The sequence below is a fragment of the Protopterus annectens genome, chromosome 13.part0, assembly GCF_019279795.1.
Source record: "Protopterus annectens isolate FY-2018-M chromosome 13.part0, PAN1.0, whole genome shotgun sequence".
Lineage (NCBI taxonomy): Eukaryota > Metazoa > Chordata > Ceratodontiformes > Protopteridae > Protopterus > Protopterus annectens.
In genome coordinates, this window is record NC_056747.1 from 598,572,130 (window position 1) to 598,588,556 (window position 16,427).

Here is a 16,427-nt window from a genome sequence, read left to right on the forward strand (position 1 = left end):
GATTGTTCTGTTTCTGAAAATCATGGGAAGGAATCAAACTTTAAGGGAATGAAACTGAAAGGGTTTGACTTAATTAAAATTTATCTGATGAGTTAGTAAAGGGTATACTACTCTTCAAGAATTTCCTTGGAAGTGGATAGATAAACAGCTTCATTTTGGTTAGTTTGAACCTGATCAGCACACATTTTATTGACTTTGTCCATTGTAAAGTTATCTTTCTCACTAAAAATGCAATTAAATGTAAAAGTAATGTCCTGTTACCTTTACGTTTATCCCCAAAAACTTTCATTTAAGAGGAATGGCGAGTGGTTATGGAAAATGCAGCATCAGAAATTTAACATCATAGAGTGCTCGTCATACAAAATATGCTCTCAAAGTAAGACCATATGTACAAGTGACAGATTATAATTATAAATATGCCCCTCTTCAGATGTGGGTTTGTGTTATTACGGTATTAAGCATCTTCCAGAAGATTTTGTAGACCTCTGTATGAAATTCCTCTGGGTTTGGCTGCAAACAGTATAGTAAAGATAGCATATCAGTCCTTTTGAAGAGAAAGTAGTGTCAGAAAAAATATCAGAATTCAGGAATGCTTTGAGCAGCCATATGGTATCTCAGGCTGGGTGGAAAGACTAGTGGAAGAAGAAATCTGCAGATTTAATAAGATAGAAAACAGAGAAAGGGTAGAAAAAGGGAGAGGAGTATACAAGGTTTGCAAACTTGCCTTGATCTGCTATCCAAATGTATGTTTATCTGTATAGTATAGCATGGGAAATATAGAATAATCTGAAACCATTCATCTGGCATGGTGCTATACTTACACAAAATAATTAGCATTTAAACAATTCAGTGATCCGGCTTACCACATTCATTCCTCAGCTGAATTTTAACACAGATGATTTCTAATACAGTTCCAAAAGTCTGCTTGTTTTTTTTTTTTTTTAATGTTCTCAAACTTGAGCCATTCTTGATAAGTCACTTTATATTTTTCTGTCTTAAATGAGTAAACCTTTTCACACATATTCAATCTGCCACTTAACTGCATATTCTGCAAGATTATGTCTTTTGAAAGGTTTTGGTCTTGGACTTCATTCTGTTCCTGAATGGAACTTCAATGTGTTGGAAGGAAGAGGCAGACAATGTTCTTTATGTTTTTAATCAGAAAGTCAGTTTTATGTGAAAAAGCGCTGTTCACAATCAAGGCATACAATCAATCCTAAAAAACACGCCCCCTTTTTTTTTACTACACTGCTAGTAAAATATATCTTAAACAATAAATAGGATTAATAAGGATTGATTGTATGCCTATTTAGTATTTAAATGAAGTGTGTTTTACTGACTGCCTATTTAGTATTTAAATGAAGTGTGTTTTACTAACTGAATTACTTTGAAGAAGTTCCTGACTGAGCAGGGACGAAAACTTGTGCATATACTTTGTGTGGAATAAATTGTTTGTACTTTGAATCTACTGGTGATATCATTCTTGTTTTTACTGCATCAGCTGCTCTTCAGCTCCGTGTGTGCCATTTTTTGTTCATTAGTGGTTACTTTGCATTTTTTTCTGAGTTGATGGCTTCTGGCACTAAGGAGGGGGATTTGATGATGCTATTTAGCCAAACACTTGCTGAGCTGAATAGCTCACTTAAATTAACGCAGCATTTGGATATTCTTGAGAGAAGGCAGCTTGAATCTAACAATCAATCTACTTCCATAATGGAGCAGGAAGTACACGCCCTCGGAGCTCAAACAAGCAGCAGGACACAATGATTGATCTCAGGGAACCAAAATGGATTTAATACTGATGGCATAGGGAACAAAGGGAATCAAATCAGAATGCTGGAGACCAGAATTCAAGCATGATAAACGGTTTTGTTAATAGACTTGAAGCCATTAATATTACTGAATGGCTACATGTGGATGGGAGTTTTTTGCTTGGAACTGATACTACACCTGTAAGTAACAACTATTTCAATAGCTTACAAAAGTTAGACAGTTTACTTTTGAAAATGAAAAAACTGCAGATGGACAATATGTACTTTAAATAATGCCTACGTTTAAAAATTGTACACAAAGGGCTCAAAATGTGGCGGTTTCCAACAGGTTTGGTCTGTAATTTCCCCTTCCACAAAGAATTGCTTAATATGTTTGATCATTATGTGTTTGAATACCTTGAGCTGGTTATTAAACATAATCAAGCTGATATTGCAACTCTTAGTAAGGAGGCTGAGGATCTGGATAAACTTATTGTTAATAATACATCACATACAAATAATTTGTATGAGGATAACCACATCTTCAAAAGCATTGAAAGTCAATTGGAAGGTATAAAAAAATCATAAAATGAAAAAGATTGAAAGAGACAGGGAGGACTATGCCAATAATTCCACGTAAATCCACGTACCCAGAACCCCTACATTCACAAATGTGGGATAGTAGGTACAGAAATAATTTGGCAGCTAATGAAAATGAAGGTGACTATTTTTTAGGCCAACAGGAAGAGTTCCCACAACTGAGGCATTCAGAACATCTCAGAGCCAGGAACAACCAGAACATATTCCAGAAGGAAACCCTTCAAACGAATTGGGGGGGAAGATGCAAATACAATCAGCATCAGAGGGGAAACACTAGGGGGGATTACTGAGGGAGGAACTGTACCTGGAATTAAATTTTAGACCATATCCCACAATCATTGAGAATGTTACTAAGGACTTTAAAGAATTTAACTATTCTGATGTACCTATCTGTGAAAAATTATGTCATATTTTTTCTAATGGTCTATCTTTTGTACCTGAACAAAAGTTGAATATTAGTCAAACACTGGTAGGCCTGAAACTATTTGTTAGAAAATTTAATTTAAATATGTTGTTTCAGAATGTCAGTTATACAGGGAACCCCCTGTATGTATCGAGTACTTATAACCCTCCCATACACCCCTCCCTACAGTTATTAGAAAATCTCTGTGAGATTGATATTCGTAGTTTAAATACCCTGAATTCTATGGATGTAGCCCAGGATTTGTCTAGAGATGAAAATGAGTTATTAAGGTCTATTCAAAAAAATAAAGTGATCAGGGTTATGAAACCAGACAAGGGAGGTGGGGTTGCTATCATGAGCATGGAATTGTTCAACACAAAAATGAAAAATATACTTGAAGGGTGCTTCTATAAAAGGGCATCACTAAATGAATTTAATGGGGCATTGAGAAAAATAAAAAAATGAAATGAATGACCTTTTTATACAGGGAAGCATTTCTATAGAAGAACTGAATTACATGCTTGTTTCCCACCCAAAAATCTCTTGTATGTTTAGTTTACCTAAACTGCATAAAGATTTACCTGATGCCCCAATGAGACCCATTGTAGATGCCCATGGTTCTGCCATACAACCAATAGCAAAGTACTTAGACACCAGATTAAAGAAGTTTGTATCTGAAAAGTATATGTAGAGACTCATGGGATTTTCTACAAAGAATAAATCAATTAGATTATAGCAAAGGTGGTTATTTTATTACTATAGACGTGAAAGACCTCTATACTGTTATACCCCATGAGATATGGGTAGAATGATTTTGTGAGTATCTTTTAGAAAAGAATGTATCACAGGTAAAAATTAATAATTTTGAACATCTGTTAAGTATTGTTTTGCATAACAACTTTATTCTATTTGATGGAGTATACTATTTGCAAATGGAAGGCATCGCAATGGGTTCAGCTTGTGGTGGGGCATATGCTAACATCGTAATGTTACAGTGGGAGAAAAAATATTTATTTAATTCAAATTATTTCTCCCACTGTATATATTATACAAGATTTTTGAATGATATTTTTATGTACTGGGAGGGCCCAGGTGAGACTATTCCTGAGTTTTTAGAATATTTGAATGGGTGTATCCCTTTTCTTAGATTCACACATACGGTTGGAGTTGATGAAATACCATATCTAGATGTGAGGCTAATAAAAGAGTATCTAAGGTGTTTAAAGCTGAAATTTATCAAAAACTAACATATTCAAACAGCTTTTTACATTTTAGTAGCTCTCATCCATTTAAGCAAAAGAAAGCTGTATTAAAAGGTCAATATGTAAGGACTGCATGAATGGTATCTGAATTTGAAAGTTTCCTAGATGAACGTGATCACCTGAAAGACATCTTTCAGAAGAGGGGATACCCCAGTTCTTTAATAAATGGCGTGATGTTAGAAGTGGTAAATAAAAGAGAGAGGGGACATTTTAATCCATTACAAGATCAAAAACAACACAAAGAAATAGAAGGGAATGACAGGGAGGTCATAACTAGCATAAGTAAACAATCACAGACTCAAGAAATAGGTCAAAATACTGAGGCATCTGAGGAGAAGAAATTCAACAGTGCATTCATCACAATTTTTAATAAAAGTAGTAAGAATATAGCTGACATCCTATTTAAAAATTGGGTGGTAATAACTAATAATAGGGACACCAGAAATATAGTAGGTGAACTACCTACTATTGTATATAAAAAAGGCAGAACTATAAAAATGTTTTAGAAAATACAAATGTAAACCAACAAAATGGCTACATAAAAAATGTTGGACCTGCAATTATTGTTGTTACATCTATGAGGGTAGTTCATTTAACATCAACAATACCATAGTGAAGATTATCAGTAAAGGCACAAGCACAATAGAGAAAGCAGTATATTGCGCAGTTTGCCCATGATTTTATATAGGCAAAACAGAGCGGAAATTAAAAAGTAGAATTTACGAACATATAAGGAATCCAAACACAAAAAAACAAACTAGAAAAAGAACTGAGACAAATAGACACGCCCTCACTGCACCACTTCTATTAAGACAATCCAAATGGTATCGATATCCACCTTCAATGGACCAAGCAAAACATAAAAGTTTTAAAAAGTAAAGCCTTCAGTTTTAATTTCCACTTTTCATCCTGCTCCTAGCAGGACTTCTTCAGACAAACAACAAGAATCAACAAATCTCCACTTTTTAAAGTAAAATCACATTTCAATTACAGTTGAAATCACATTTCAATTAAAATGCTTAGTTCCCTGTAACGGGATTTAAAAAGGCCAACCCCCCAAGAATAAAAGACACAGCACATTTTGTACTTTCAATATTATTTGACTTTGTAAACAAGTAAAACATGAAAGTAAGAAATGAAAAATAGTAAAAACAAAAAATAAAAGAAATAAATATTCCCTTCTATATTGACAAGTTACCAGCAGTGCCATTCAAACATACAAAAAGTGCAAGAACAACACACAGTGCCTGACTGTGTGTTTGTTTACCTCCTTTTTTCACTTATTTCTGACATGTTGACTAAACTTACTTCTTCGCCTAAAATGGCTCTTCAGCAATCCTAACTTATAAAGTTACCCTAAGCAACTTCTTCTATTTGTATGAATGCTGAGAAACATCGCTCATACAACTGCCTTATATACCAATGCATAAAGGTTCCGTGACTCATGTCTGCATTTAAATCTGTATCTTTATATTTCCAGAACTCACCTTATGTTGCTACATATTGATGTGACCCAAAGTTGTTCAAGGTATTTCGCCTCACTCTTGTTGCCACATTAAAGACCCCAGTGTGGTGGAGATGAATCACTAAACGTCCAATAAAGCTCCACTGTTACTCCATCCTTTAAACAATTTCCAAAACTGTCTGCTAGTTCATCTTATTCAAGCCTCCATTGCTCTTTGCTTGTGTAGTTACCCTAAAACCTCACCTAGTGTTGTTTGTTGGTATATACCTACACAAGCTACAATGGTTTAACATGTTATATCACACAAATAAACTTCCAAAAGGAAATTTTATGAGTGGGGGGGGGGGGTGGAAGCCATGCCCGACCATATGCAAAATGGCGTGGTCTATGAGGCCATGTTGTTGTATATATATGAATTAGTGGACATTTTTCCTAAAATAGTAATAAAAAATATATATAATATTATAAATAAAAAGTAAAAAGTAAAGGAACACAGTTCTTTTGGAAGTTTATTTGTGTGATATAACTACCAGACCAAATGGTGATTTAGTGAGGAGAAGTACATATAACCCCCCCCCCCACATAATGATATTAGTAATTTTGAAAAGGTGCTAATTAAGGAAATAAAATCTAGTTATTATAAAAACAAAAATAGATATCCTTACACCAATGTGAATTTAGAAGAAAGGGCGACTTTGGACGAAATTACACAGTATTACCCTAAGATTAGGATTATGAAGCCCGACAAAGGGGGTGGGGTTATTTTAATGGAAAATTGGTCATACAGTGCTAAAATGATGGAGATTTTGGACAAAGAAGGACATTATACTATTACATCTAAAAATGAGCTTAATATAGCATACAAAAAGATAGACCTTATTATTGAGGACAATTTGCTTCAGGGGCTAATTGATGATAAATTATATAGATATTTTAAGGTTGAAAAAACAGTTCTCTCTGATATATTTGGCATCCCTAAGGTGCATAAAGATAACCAAAACCCACCATTAAGACCTATTGTGGCATCAGGTGGTTCCAAACCCCAGCCATTAGCTATTTATGTAGACACAAAATTAAAACCTTTCCACAAACTATACCCACATATTTTAATTGATTCCTGGGATCTTTTAAAGAAAATAAATCAAATAGAATTTGAACCTCAGTACTCATTCCTCACTATTGATGTTAAGGATCTATTTGCTGTTATACCACACAACACAGTTTTGGAGTGATTCGAATATATGTTAACGGATTTCAAGTTTCTTAACAAATATGAATTCAGGCTGGTGTTGGAAAATATGGAGCTAGTCATTAAAAACAATTACATTTATTTTCAGGGAGATATTTTTCACCAGTTAGATGGGGTGGCTATGGGGGCAGCTTGTGACCCCATTTATGCTAATATAGTTATGCTACACTGGGAATTACATTATGTATTTACCTCCCCATTTATGGCTAATATTGTGAAATATTTTCGTTTCTTGGACAATATTTTTATAGTTTGGAAGGGCACAGAGGTTGATATACACAATGTTATGGAGTTTTTTAACAAATCTACTGAATTTCTTATGTTTACTTATGAATTTAATAGAGATGAGACACACACCTTGATGTATGTATAGCGAAGGACATTTTGAATAAAAAATACGTATCGAGAATTTTTAGGAAGGCTTGTTTTTCCAAGTCATATTTACATTATAGTAGTAATCATCCACCCCTACAGAAAAAAAAACATTATTAAAGGACAAATGGTCAGGGCAGCAAGGATGACTTCAGACTATGTTGATTTCAGAAATGAATTGGAATACGTACACCAACTATTTCTGGAGAGAGGCTACCCTGATACATTAATAAATTCTATTAAGGAAGAGGTGATAAAGGGATGGGGTACAAGATTTATTCCTCTATTAAATACTGAATATGACAATGTTAACCAAGGTTCAATATTAGATGACACTGAGACAAACAATGGGACCCATCAAACAGAAAAAACTACGCCTTTTTTGGTTATGACATACAATATAGGTACCAATACAATGAAAAAGGCTATTGACAAAACATGGGACATGTTCAGGAGTATGCCCAATAGATTAGAAATTTTTGACAAACGTTTGATGTACAGTTTTAAAAGGGGCTCCAATCTCATATTTTTGAGAAGTCTGGAAATGAGAATGGGGACCAGATGATTAAAAGGGGAACCTTTTGTTGTGGGAGATGCTCACAATGCACATTCATAGCCAATAAGGGGGACCTATTCTTACCAACCATCCCATTTAAGCTAAGAGGAAAGGGACATTATACTTGTTATACTAAAGGAATAGTTTACTTAGCATATTGTATATCATGTTGGGCATATTATGTGGAAAAAAACAGAAAGAGATCTTCATCAGAGAATATATGAACATATGTATGACGTTAATAGAAGAAAGGAAACTAATGCACTTTATAGACACACCACAGTTTGTAAAAATGCAAATTTTAAATTTTGGATTTTGGAGATGCTACCTAAGAACAGTAGAGGGGGTGATTGGGAAAACAAGTTGTGTTTCAGGGAATTAATTTGGCAGTTGCGGGTGGATGCAACTAATCCACCTGGGATGAATGACCACATCTCCCTGTTACCAGCTTTAAAACTCAGAGTAAACAAAATAAAATAAAATAAATAAAATACATATACAATGCACAAAGTATACACATATACTTACTACTAATATTATTATCATTATACAACATACAATGCTATATATTTAAATACTATGGATTTTTAAAAAAACAAATGCATTTATTTATTTATTACATACTATGTGATATACATTATATATGAAATTTATTTCACTATAGTTATTAGTTAGAATATTGTATTGTATTACAATTATTTAGACCATATTGTTTTATGTAATGGTTGATGTACTGTTTTAAGTATTTTTATGTATGCATCTGGTATGCACAGGATGAATTACATGGAAGGTTCTGAGAAAATTCAGCTATGCTTGGCCACTATTAACCTGCACTTGCACTACGACTTTAACTTGTATTTCAATCAAAGCAATTAACTTATGAATGAACCAATTGCATTTTTATATTGACTTCAATTTGACTATAAATTAGAAAGCTGTATGTAATTATGTTCTGAAGAAGTTTCCGGTCAGGAAATGAAAGCGCTAAACCTTTTGTAACCTTTGTTTTACTTTGTGGATTAAATTTGGTTCAACTACGAACAACAAGTGAGTCTGCCGTTATTGGGATCCTGTGCTCGAAGATTTTCACAGTTATTGTTTTTTCTTCGTCTCCATGGTCCATAAGTTTATCTATGATTCCAGAGTGGGGGATGGTGTCAAAGGCCTTGCTGAGGTACAGATAGGTTGTGTGGACCGCCTTACCCTTGTCCACAGCTCTGGAGACTGATTAGAAGAAGTCAATCAAGTTCAGTAGACAAGATCAGCCCTTCATGAACCCAAACTGGGTGGGGTCCAGTGTTTGAAGGTTGCCAATATCTTTGTTTATAAGTTTTATGATAATGCGTTTCATGCCCTTACAGATCAAGCTTGTCAGAATGATGGGACGGTAGTTCCCAGGATCCAAGATGGATCCCCCCTTGTGGAGTGGGATAACTGTAGCTGTGCACCACTCAGTGGGCACAAAGCCTAAGGTGAGGCTATGAATAACCATGACACTTAGCTGAGGTGCCAGTTCATTTTGTAGTTCATGTAGTACACAGCCCGGGATGTCATCTGGCCCCATGGATGCTGTATTCATAGCTTTGGAGAGTGCAGTCTCTACCTTTGTGGCCGTGATTAATGGAATTTGACAGTCTTTTGATATTGAGATGGGCCTTTTAGGGGGTGAGAGGGGTTGAAGTTGGCACTAAATTGATCTTCCAGGATATTGGCACTATCCTTGGGATCAGTATATTTAATGCCATTCTGTTGTAGCTCAGAGCATATCTGAGCATTGCCATTTAGATTCTTGACATAACTATAGAATGCCTTGTGATTGTCTTTGGCAATTTTATGTTTGTAACTAGCTTTGGTGGATTTTATGAGGGATCTCAGCTTCTTACTGAGGCCGGTAAGGAAGTTTTTTGCATCCTGGAATTTTCTTCTTTTCTGCAACAGTTTCTTTCTTCTGTTGTATTGTTTGTTTATGGCAGGGGACCACCAGATTGGCTTCCTTTTTTTGGAGGAGAGCGTCTTGGTTCTATTTGGGATGGCACAATTCATGCACGAGTGGATGTGCTCGTACAGTGCCTTAGTGTAGCATTCAGCAGTCGAACTTTCAGCTCCCATCTGCATGGGTGTCATGAAGTTTGTCACTTCTGACTTGAGTAGTATGAAGTTGGCTTTGGAGAAGATTTTACGGAGGTTTCCTTACTGGGAGGTGGGGGTGGGATTGCTTATGATCTGACTTGACCAATGAGGGGGGTGACCCACTATCTCCCATGTTGGTAATGACCAGGTCTAGGATATTGGAGCCCCTGGTGGGACAATGCATTAGTTGATCCATGGCATTGGAATTTATGAATTCCAAGAACCATTGGGAAAAGGTGTTGGTACCCAAGTAGTTTTCCCAGTTAATGGCAGGGTAGTTGAAATCACCCAGTATTAGGGTGTTTGATTGTATCTTAATATTTTCCAGTATGTTTAGAAAGGTGTAGTGAGAATCTTGGGGTATGGAGGTGAATCTGTAGCAAGCTATGGTTTGGATTGCAGTATATACCCATTGCTTTGTGTCTCTGCCCCAAGTATCTGACACACACACTCTTTAAGATTTAATTTTCACACACATACATATAGATGATGTGTGTGTGTATATATATATATATATATATATATATATATATATATATATATATATATATATATATATATATACACACACACACACACACACACCTGGGAAAGGCTGGAAGAAATTAGCCACTCTACCAACTTTGCCCAGACTATAAGGTAATTACCACTATCCCTAGTCAGTTACTATAAGGCTGTTAAAAGGGTATCCAGTTATACTGTGTAATATTAATACTAATACAAATGGTAGTAGTTCACCGAGATGGAAAGGCCTTCTGAAGTGGCCCACACAGTGTCACCAAATAAATCTAAGTTCTCTCAAAGGTTAGATACTTTCTACAAGGACCAGCCACAATAAAAGTTTAAATATATTTAATAGTAAATAATAAAAGAGTATGAAAATACTGAATATATTTACAGTAAACCACAGAGTTCAAGTCACAGAAAATATTGAAATGACAATTGATGGACAGACTCATACAAATAAAGAAAAACACTCTCTAAACTAAGCTTCACTATATTCCTGACCGACTCTAAAAGAAATGCTGTTCCCTAGTTAAGTTACATACTACTGCAAGGCAAGATGCTGTGAGTGAGGGTCTTTCTAGCCAGGCTTCCAAAACAGACTACTCAATAATCTGAGATTTCTCTTTGTATTATCTAAAATATAATTTCCAAGAGGGCTGGCAGAATTACCTCATCTGGTCACCTGACTCTAGGTTCTCACAGTACTTCCCTTTGAAGCTGATATAGGAATTTAGCACAGACAGCCATAATACACATCCAACTGTTTATGGCACTGTCTGGGGCCTCCCCTCTTTTTATTAGGCTAATGAACAAAGGCTCTTTCCAAGACCTAGCATTTCCGGTCATATTCAGCACTGTGGGGTTGTAATGGTTTAACAGCTTATTTACATTTCCCTTATTTTTCTTAAGGTTAACCTTTGCTGTCCCAGTGTCCACTATTAAAACATATGCATTTAATTCAGTTGCAATAATGCATATACATTTCTTTTCATTTCAGCAAGGTGCACTGTGGATACATTTTAACACAAACAACCCTCACCAATACATTTTCAGCCCAAACATCTGTACAAATAAGTTTGATTTACAAATGACATGCAGTTCTAATACATTTGTAACACAAGCATCTTGTATAAATCAGTTTTATTTTCATAGGACATATCATTTGTTACAAAATTCTAGCTAGCTATGCTGTTACTTGCCTATATCATCACACCAATGCTACTTACATATCCTAGCAGTGAGACAAATGTATTTCATAAGAGTGAATTCTCTGAAATACTGCAGTATTGATCCTTAAACAAAAATTAGCCAAACTGAATATTTGCAATTGCACATTAGAGTGTTGATCACAAGTCAGTCACAATTAAGCCTGATAAAAGAGAGGAATTCCATACTAATGATGTATTGCTGTGTCAGCATTTCATATAATTACTGACTAATGCATCTCTTCTACTTTTTTTTTTGTGTGTGTGTAAATTAAAGTCCATTTTCCATTACAGAATGTAAGAACACAGTTGTGGACTTCCTTTTAAGCAGCCAAAATCAGATACTCAAGTCCTAAATTCACTCTGGTTCCAAGCAGTAACACTTGCCCATGTGATACGACTGTACCAGAAATATTGTTTTGTAACTTTCTGTCTTCTCATCACTAAATATATGACTTCATCATGACATGTTCTATTAGAACCTTTAGTAATGGGGTGAAAAAAGAGAATGTAACCAAAAGCAATGTCTTCTCTAATCAAGCTGAAGTAAGTAAAATTCAAAAACTAATCAAAAAATTATTTTATCCGTATGTTTGGAATGTACTTATTCATAAAATGACTGCTTTTGTTTTCATTCACAGTTGGTATGCTTTTTTTCTTCCTTTAACGTGATGTCTGAAAAATGTAAAAACTGACACAAAACTATAACATTTCATTCCAAAGTGATGCATCAGTTTACAGCTAAGAGATGCAGAAAGTGATCTGCTTCCACATACATAAGAAAAACAACATATTTACCTTAGTTATCACATGCCATACTAATATGCAACTCTTTATTGTCTTTGCAAGGTTTTGCTCATGCCAACAATATCATGCAAATTCTGTCAAAATGTCAATAAAACTAAAAACAGAGAATGTCTAATTTACATTATGAGCTGAGCATTTTTGCTCCTGACAGCGATTTTTTCAATGAATAATATTTATTGAATTAAAAAGAATATAAAATAGAGAATACAGATGCATTATATAACATATGACAACCCCTTGCCAGAGAATTTCAGAAGCTCCATGGACATATGTCTGGCACACCTGGAAAACAGAGCACATTTAATCGATTGAGAGTCATACTGATTTACTTTCCACTCATCTACCATTTACCACCAGCACATTTTAAGTACTATAATCAGGATCAACAGACCTGCAGATCAATAAACCTTTTGCATAAATGCCTCAGCTGAATAGTTTTATCTGACGTTTTCCTTTATTTATTTCCAGTGGTAAAGTGACAGCAAGATCAACATTTTCTAAGTTCTATGACAAAAGAACTGTAAAATCAGTTTAGATGGATGTTATGTGGTTCAGCAATGCCCTGATATATTATCAAAATTCACTGGCCCAGATTCAATAAAGCCTACACAAAGTATACATGATATGTATTCAACAACATTCTTGTCACACTATTTGTGCTTTCTAGTCACTCAGAAAGATTACACTAAGTGTACATGTAGTCTACACTTTGTAGTAACCTTTGTGAATCCCAGTCAATATTTAAACCTGCAAGAATATCAGTAGGAAAACTATAATTAGGAGGAAGAAGGTGTGAGTTATGTCTGTGTTATCTGTTCACTCAAAAGGGTGTACACTTAGTGCAGATGTTATTGAATTCCTGGGAGTATCTTTTTGAGTTCTGGCTTACTGTCACCAAACAAATTGCCTTTTTGTTATCAATAAAAAATTGTATTTATTACAAGCAGGCACTCTTTCTTGGGATACTACTATTACCTTGAATTGGAGTCTGATAAACGATGCAGTAATTTCCATTTCTTGGGATCGCTGGTCTGGTACTGACATTTAATGTATCTCCACAGTTGTGCTCTTGTATGCCATCGTGAAGTGTGAAATGCACTGTGGGATATCCACAGTAACATTCTGCCCTCCTGATGACAGCCAAAGGAAACTCCTGTCAAAGGCAAAAAAAAATGCAAGATATCACACCAGTTAGTAAAAAGGTTAAATGATTTCTCTGAAAGTTGTGCAAATTGCTATAACTTATTTTGATAGGCATGATTCTTAAAAAACATTACTAGCAAAATAATAATTCATTGACTGTTACCATGGAAAACATATCTTTTTGCCCTTGGAAATAAAACTGGACAAGCAATGTGACAAAGGTTATCCTTCTATGTTTTAATAGAATGCTCACGCTGTTAAAGATATCAAACGTACTATGACTGAAGTATTACATTTTGTGTTACATCAGTAATGTATGCTAAAAGAATTTAAAGAAATGTTTGTGTGCAAAGATAAGGCAGCTTGGATGTTGAACAACTTTCAATATTAAAGTCAGTTCTACCACAACGATAGCATATGTGTGCCTGTGTGTCTGTAGGACCTTAGATATATCTCAATGCTGAATTTGATAATCTGATGGTAGTATACTTTTAATCTCCACACAGAATTTTATGTCAATCTTAAAGTCATAAAGATATAGCCTTGTCTGGTGAAATGTAAAGGACATATAAAATATTTTTGTTTTTTGTTATAATGAACATCAAGTAAAAACCTGATCTTGACATATGCATCATTCCCTTCGTAGATCATCAGAAAGTCATGAATCTAACTCGATGAAAGTAAAATAAAATGCAGCTTGCCAAACTGTGGGACCAATACTGACAGTTCCAACACTATAAACAAATTTCAATCAACAACAATTAAGCAGTGAAGCATAAAACTCACTGTTACAACTTTGCAGGAAGTAAGCCCCTCGCAGGGCCCCCAACATTGCAGCAATATACTATATTCTATGCCAACTAAATATACTAACTCCAAAGTTGCTACATCTCAGAATAGAGGAGACTACTCAGAGGTACCCCACCAGACTTTGTGTACATTCCCCGTCACTGTAATAGTCTCAGCATTCTTAAGACTGCAATTTTGATATTCATGATTATAGTAGATACCACGAGATGCACTATTTCAGTGAAATGCCTGTGAAACTCTACACATTGTTCCATTGTACTGAAAAGTCATATGTCAATCTACCCTTTGAGAGTTCTTAGCAAAACTTACAGGCAATGGGAACAAGATTATTGGAAAAAATTCAACTAAAACTGATATTCTCTCCTTAGGGACTGTAGCATAGTTCAGTGCTGAATCTAAGCAACAAAAATGTAGGATTTGTTTAAGCAAATGCACATATAGTTTCCAGTCAAAGCCTGTATTTTCCACCCTCAGCAAAAGTCATATGCTCACTTCTAAAATAAATCAAGTAAGTGTGGTAGGTCAGATTGTGGCAGTGAAAGGCCAGTGAACCCCTACATACGGTACATCTGCAAAATGACTAGTCAGGCTTCTATTGTCAGTTTCCAGCATAACTTTCATAACATCATAAAAGGCTAGTTTGATACAAAATGCACAGACATTTGCATTTCTTTCTCTATTGATTTAGCTGTAGCTTAATTTTGAATTTAATTACTGCACAATGTCCTGTCATCACAAGTCTATTTTATTGTATTTATTTATTTTGAGATAAAAAATTTGTTTTCACAGAAGTGTTGGCTGCTGAGAAAATACATAGCATTTATACATCGGATACAATCACAACTCATTAAAGATGTATTCTATTTAGCTACTGCATGCACCACTCTAAATAGAAGCCAAACAATTGTCACAATGGAAACTAAGTTTAATGTAGCATGCAAGACTATGCGAACAAAATGCTCATTAAACCATATATTTAGCACTATCATATGTCAATCCTCCTCTGAGACTTTTTAAAAAGCTTTCAAGAAATGAAAGCAGGACACTCAGGAATGAAGCCTATATGTCAGACTCCATGAGGTATCATGTGATTTCATTGCCCCTCAGTACCAAACTTGCTTCCAGCAAATGTCCCATAAGCATATATAAACGTTTTGCCGATACTAATTTAAACATACCTGATTGTTACTTGCTTGTTACTGATGTATTCTAGATATATAGTGCATTATGTACTCTGAACATAGACATATACTCACTCTAATGGAAACTGTATTATGCCACATAAATATAATAATAAACCAACTCCATTTGGTGAAAAAGGTTGTTATGTTACTCTCCCTTTTAGAATTTTTAACAAAGCATTCAATCTATCCATGTCTGCTATTCTGCTCTCAGGGATATCAGTGCAAATTAATGCTCGGTTTTAATGGATCACACTGATTTTTACTGCATGTAATTTTTCTGATATCAAGTTTGTTGTCACAAAATATATTGTTTTAATTCATGAACTACCTGAATTTTTCTTAGGGTGGATTACATCAAAATTTAAATAAAAGTAAACACTTATCCAAAATGGAAACAGAATATAGATACCATATCTGACTGTGACAGTAAAATATCTAAGAAACCCTGCATTTGGTATATCTACATAACATGCAATATCTGAATACCCCCTCATTAGTTAGTAAAAAAATCTAAACAGTGAAAGTTTTGTGCATGTACAAAATTTTCTTACAACTGGCAATCTGCCATTAAGAATTTCAGTGCATATCAGTGCTGAATTTGACTGCAGCCCATTGTACTTTCTAGCACATGAATTTTTGGTTATGATTTAATTAACATAAATATCAATTTGATGAAATATACTGTATGTTTACTTCTAATGTGATGGCAGCTTAGAAGGGTATATTGTAAGCATCTTCTACACCCTCTATTCTATGAAAAGATATATATCCACAGTTATTAGAAAGTGAGCATAATGTACCATGTCACACTATGGCAGTAACATGACTAAATCTAACTGAGACTTTTTGATAAAATGTTTAGGAATTACTCTTTAAAAATGAGACACACGATGCACTAACTGCATAATTGACATTCTATCCTTGGTGTTTTGGGGCATATCAGTCTTAACTACAGGACATTGTCCAATTCACTATACCAAATA

General features: G+C 34.7%; 1 protein-coding gene across 2 annotated transcripts in view; it reads right to left on the bottom strand.

The window, feature by feature from the left end:
- The window catches only part of WSCD1 (WSC domain containing 1), a 568,343-nt gene that overhangs the window by 124,062 nt on the left and 427,854 nt on the right, over nt 1-16,427 (bottom strand). For both annotated transcript variants that reach the window (XM_044054265.1, XM_044054266.1), the window contains exon 6: nt 13,283-13,460. In XM_044054265.1, the coding sequence (XP_043910200.1) occupies nt 13,283-13,460 (178 nt within the window). The remainder of the gene's footprint in view (nt 1-13,282; nt 13,461-16,427) is intronic.